Source organism: Homalodisca vitripennis, chromosome 1 (genome assembly GCF_021130785.1).
Source record: "Homalodisca vitripennis isolate AUS2020 chromosome 1, UT_GWSS_2.1, whole genome shotgun sequence".
Classification (NCBI taxonomy): Eukaryota; Metazoa; Arthropoda; class Insecta; order Hemiptera; family Cicadellidae; genus Homalodisca; species Homalodisca vitripennis.
Window position 1 is genome coordinate 153,120,970 of NC_060207.1, and position 5,048 is coordinate 153,126,017.

The following is a 5,048-nucleotide window of genomic DNA, read 5'->3' on the forward strand; positions in this document are numbered from 1 at the left end:
AAGTACACCATACAGGGCACCTGTATACAAAGTTTCATTACGGGCACTTGTTTGGTTTAGTCTCAGGAGTGGCTTTTGTACGAGAACGCCCGTCCAACGGTGCATTTAATTTAGACGATAGGACCTCTGACGGCCGACACCATCTTTTTGACGTTGGTATATTTAATTTCAGCTTACAGAGCATCTGTGTACAAAGTTTCATTGCGGGCACTTGTTTGGTTTAGTCTCAGGAGTGGTTTTTAAGTAGAGAACGCCCTTTTAAGGATACATTTTTACATTTTAGTTATTATATTTGGGTTTTTATTTATTATAAATTTATCGGGAATTCTTTGTGGTAAATAATAAATACGAAAAACTGTGTAGATTTTGTGAAAAATCGTATTTTACTAAGTCGTTTTATATTATTATTTTAGATTTTGAATGTTTGTTAGCGCCTTCTGATTGTTGACTACAACATTGTTGCACGGAATACAAACGGACGATAAAGTGACGCTAACTTCACGGTGGTGATGTTTTCTTGTGTGAATTTCGTGTTGAGAGGAGGAGGAGGGTAGATTGAGTTTATTACATTTTTAGGTTAAGTAACGTAGTAGTGTTATTTCCTGTAAATCTTTAGAGGTGTTACAACAATGTTGTCCATTTATATACTACCTAATAAAGTGAACGAATAGCATGTTATTTTTAAAATACTTTATGATTTTAGGACCAATTCTGGTTAACATTTGTTGGTTTTAAGCCAGTTTTTAATATCTTAGATTTCATTTGTTTACTTTCTTAGCTATAAAAATTAAAACCATTGCACACTAAAATAAGTTATGCCAAATTCCGAATTAAAAATAACGCCCTTAGGGGCAGGCCAGGATGTAGGAAGAAGCTGTATACTGCTGCAAATCAATGATAAAAATATAATGCTGGACTGTGGTATGCATATGGGTTACAATGATGAAAGGAGATTTCCAGATTTTAGTTATATTTCAATGGAAGGTCCGATCACCAGTTTCATTGACTGTGTCATAATATCTCATTTTCATTTAGATCACTGTGGTGCTTTACCATACATGACAGAAATGGTAGGCTATACAGGTCCTATATATATGACTCATCCAACCAAAGCAATAGCCCCCATTTTACTGGAAGATATGAGGAAAGTTGCTGTTGAAAAAAAGGGAGAAAGCAACTTTTTCACTTCTCAAATGATTAAAGAATGTATGAAAAAAGTCATTGCAGTTACATTGCATCAGTCTGTTATGGTGGACCCTGATCTTGAAATTAAAGCATATTATGCGGGACATGTACTTGGAGCAGCAATGTTCTGGATTAAGTCTGGTACTCAATCAGTTGTATATACAGGTGATTATAACATGACACCTGATAGGCACTTAGGTGCAGCGTGGATTGATAAGTGTAGACCGGATTTGCTTATTACTGAGTCAACTTATGCTACAACAATAAGAGATTCCAAACGATGTCGAGAGCGAGACTTTTTGAAAAAAGTGCATGAGTGTGTAGACCGAGGTGGAAAAGTTTTGATTCCTGTGTTTGCTTTAGGTAGGGCCCAAGAACTTTGTATTTTATTGGAAACTTATTGGGAAAGGATGAATTTAAAAATCCCAATTTTCTTTGCTGCAGGACTAACAGAAAAAGCTAATAACTACTATAAAATGTTCATTACATGGACTAATCAAAAGATAAGAAAAACATTTGTACAGAGAAACATGTTTGACTTCAAACATATTAAGCCATTTGACAAACAATATATGGATAATCCTGGAGCTATGGTTGTTTTTGCTTCTCCTGGTATGCTTCATGCTGGTCTTTCACTTGCAATTTTTAAGAAATGGGCACCCAACGAAAATAACATGGTCATAATGCCTGGTTTCTGTGTTGTGGGAACAGTGGGCCATAAAGTTTTAAGTGGAGCAAAGAAAATTGAATTTGAAAACAGGCAAATTGTGGAAGTTAAAATGGCAGTAGAATACATGTCATTTTCAGCTCATGCTGATGCAAAAGGTATAATGCAACTCATCCAGTACTGTGAGCCAGCAAATGTGATGCTAGTACATGGAGAGGCGGTAAAAATGCAGTTTCTAAAAGACAAAATCAAACAAGAATTCAATTTAGAATGTTTTATGCCAGCTAATGGTGAAACATGTGTAATTGATACACCATACAGACTGACAACAGATGTTACTTTGCCATTGCTTAAAGATGAGGCGTTGAAATATAACTCTCAACCACCAAATTCAAAGAAACCAAGATTACTACACGGAGTTTTGATGACAAAAGATCAACAGTTTTGTGTGATGGATGTTGATGAAGCATGTAAAGAAGCAGGCATAAATAGGCATGTAATAAGGTAAATTTAATTACAATTTCAATTTTAGGGTAAATATTAAAATGTTCAAGTAGTTACTAGACATATAAGTTGTGTAATAACCTTACTTATTAATAATTTGGTACTTTGGGATTATACCGACCACACCAGTATGAAGGACACAGAAATATAAATTTATAGAAACAAACATGATAGAACGAAAAAACAACTGTTTAATTATAAAATTACAAACTTACAAGTGTTTCCAGGTATTGTGATCGGTATCGTTGTCGCTGTTATCTTATCTTTCTCGAGAATCCCGATTACGGCAGGCCGCGTGGCATCACATGATTTGCACTGTACATAATTGCCTTTCCATTACAATTCAATTTATATTTCTGATCAGCTCCTCTAGAATTTGATATTTTACTGATAGGTACTATCTCGAGGGATGTTTTTCTTTCGTCGACATCAGCGCGGGGCAGCACCAAAGGTGCTGCCGAAGCCCGCGCTGATGGCTGGAGGCACTCGCATTTTGTGTGGCGGAGTGTGATCAAGAATAAAAAAGTTTCGAGTGTTTTTTCAATAAAGAGTTTAGTTTGTTTTTGTTGAATTTTTGTGTTTGGAGAAATGTAGAGGTAAAACACGGAAGTACAACAAAGCGACGAACCAGCTGAACGGGCGGCGAGACTCTGCAATCACGTTATCTACTAGACCGCTCGACTTTGACCTCTGTCTGAGGATGGAGAGGGGTTTGCGATAAGACAATTCCTGTTTTATATTGACGAAATATTGTTCTACGCTAATCTAGTTATCAGTAGAAGCAAAATGTCAAATAACGATTCATGTCTGGGTGTGGTCGGTATAATCCCAAAGTACCAATAATTTTATTGAATGTGGCAGTTATTAGTCCTGAAGTAGCAGATTACTTTTTTGTAATTTGCACATCCTCTTTAAAAAATATTTACTTCCTTGGCCAGGGCATTCGCTGTTTAATTCTCATATTCCCTTCTATTATTAAAGCATTCCTGCATTCCCATACTACCTTTGAATCTAGAGTATGCACTGTCCTGCACATGTGTTACCCAATCTTACAATATTTTAACCTGTGGAGCACATAGCTTATATATTCATATCTTAAATTCCATCCTGCTAATGACTGCATATATATGTTATATATATATTATATATATATATATATATATATATATATATGCAGTCATTAGCAGGATGGATTTAAGATATGAATATATAAGCTATGTGCTCCACAGGTTAAAATATTGTAAGATTATATATATATAATATTATAAAATATTTTATATATATATATATATATATATATATATATATATATATATATATATATGAAATTGACATCTTATAAAATTGTAATTGTGATGCTCACTTTAAATAACTGCATTTGTGATTTTCAATATTTATATAATTTTTTTGCGAATATCTAATTTTTGCTGCTGTTTTGTGTTAGTTATTTATCTTTAAAAAAGACCTCACATGCATACTGCTATTATAATCCAGCTAATATATGAATTGCAGTAATAATTTATAAACATTCTATAACCGTTAGATTAGAAAAGATACATGTCAAAGGACTTTGTTAATTTTTAAATTCATGTTCACTAAGAACAAATCATAAAAACCTCTCCTTAGCTTCGCCATAATAAATTAATCAACAAAGCTTTTCTATTGTTAGTATTTTCATTATTTATTATTCTAAATATTTTAATAAGTAAACAAATAAAAATTATTGAACATGTTGTAGTTATGAATAAATTATTATATTTTACTCCAGTGTTTGAGTAAGAAGGTTGTATTTCAGTCGATGTCTTTTTCAGGTTCACTTCCACTGTGCAGCTTGAAGACCCTGGCCCAACATCAAGAACAACTGAGAAGCTTTTGAAATTATTTACAGAAAAATTGAAGGGTTGGGAAATCCAGTGTACCGAAGATTCAATAACAATCGAGTCAGTTTTTGTGACAATAGAGGGTAAAGATGACAAACACAAGATCGTTTATGTTTCATGGACAAACCAGGAAGAAGATCTAGGTTCTTTCATCGTTGATGTTCTGCGCAACATGGGTTAGTTTTTAGGTTTGTTAAAACATGGCAATTCAAGTGAAATGTATAAATACGCTCTACATGTACATTTGGTATATGAGCGTAAGCATTTTAAAGGATTATGAGATTTTCATAAAAATGTTAAATTGTATATATAGTAAGCATAATTTGTGTATCAGTTACAATAATTTCAAGACATATTATTTAGTTACTCCAACTGTTTCTTTTTTTATTTTTGACCTATGTAAATAAAAATGTAAATTTATCTAATTCATTTCTCTGATATTTTATTTAACCCATTGGATCGATTTTTTTCAAGGGACTAGCATTTAATTTGTCAAAAAATATAAAGATTTCCTACTAATAACAATTAGACTAAGTTATTGCCATGATCTTTTTTACTGTTACATTTTTAAAAAAACCAGGCTATAGTTTACTTTCAGATTTTGCTTTTTCATGTTTAATTAATGTTTATAGTAAAATTATAAAACCATTTTTATTTTAATCAATAAAAACGATAATACAGCTCACAAACAGGGATGAAATGATGCTGGGATGTCGATCTAGATGAAATGTAATAAAAATAATAAAGCATGGAAAGTCCATGAAAGCTAATACAGATATTAATTTGTGGTGAGTTTTTGGGACAGCATGAGC

The 5,048-nt window shown here is 32.8% G+C and overlaps 1 protein-coding gene across 1 annotated transcript; it reads left to right on the top strand.

Moving 5' to 3' along the window:
- The first annotated feature begins 553 nt into the window (after window positions 1-553).
- LOC124374029 (integrator complex subunit 11) lies at window positions 554-4,665 on the top strand. Its single transcript, XM_046832334.1, has 2 exons — window positions 554-2,356; window positions 4,168-4,665. The coding sequence occupies exons 1-2, from the start codon at window positions 816-818 to the stop codon at window positions 4,415-4,417; spliced, it is 1,791 nt and encodes a 596-aa protein (XP_046688290.1). The 5' UTR covers window positions 554-815; the 3' UTR covers window positions 4,418-4,665.
- The last annotated feature ends 383 nt before the right edge of the window (window positions 4,666-5,048 follow it).

Coding starts and splice junctions, on each gene's coding strand:
- LOC124374029 (XM_046832334.1), top strand. CDS start 816: ATGCCAAATTCCGAATTAAAAATAACGCCCTTAGGGGCAGGCCAGGAT. Junction 2,357..4,167: donor ATAAATAGGCATGTAATAAG/GTAAATTTAATT, acceptor TGTCTTTTTCAG/GTTCACTTCCACTGTGCAGC.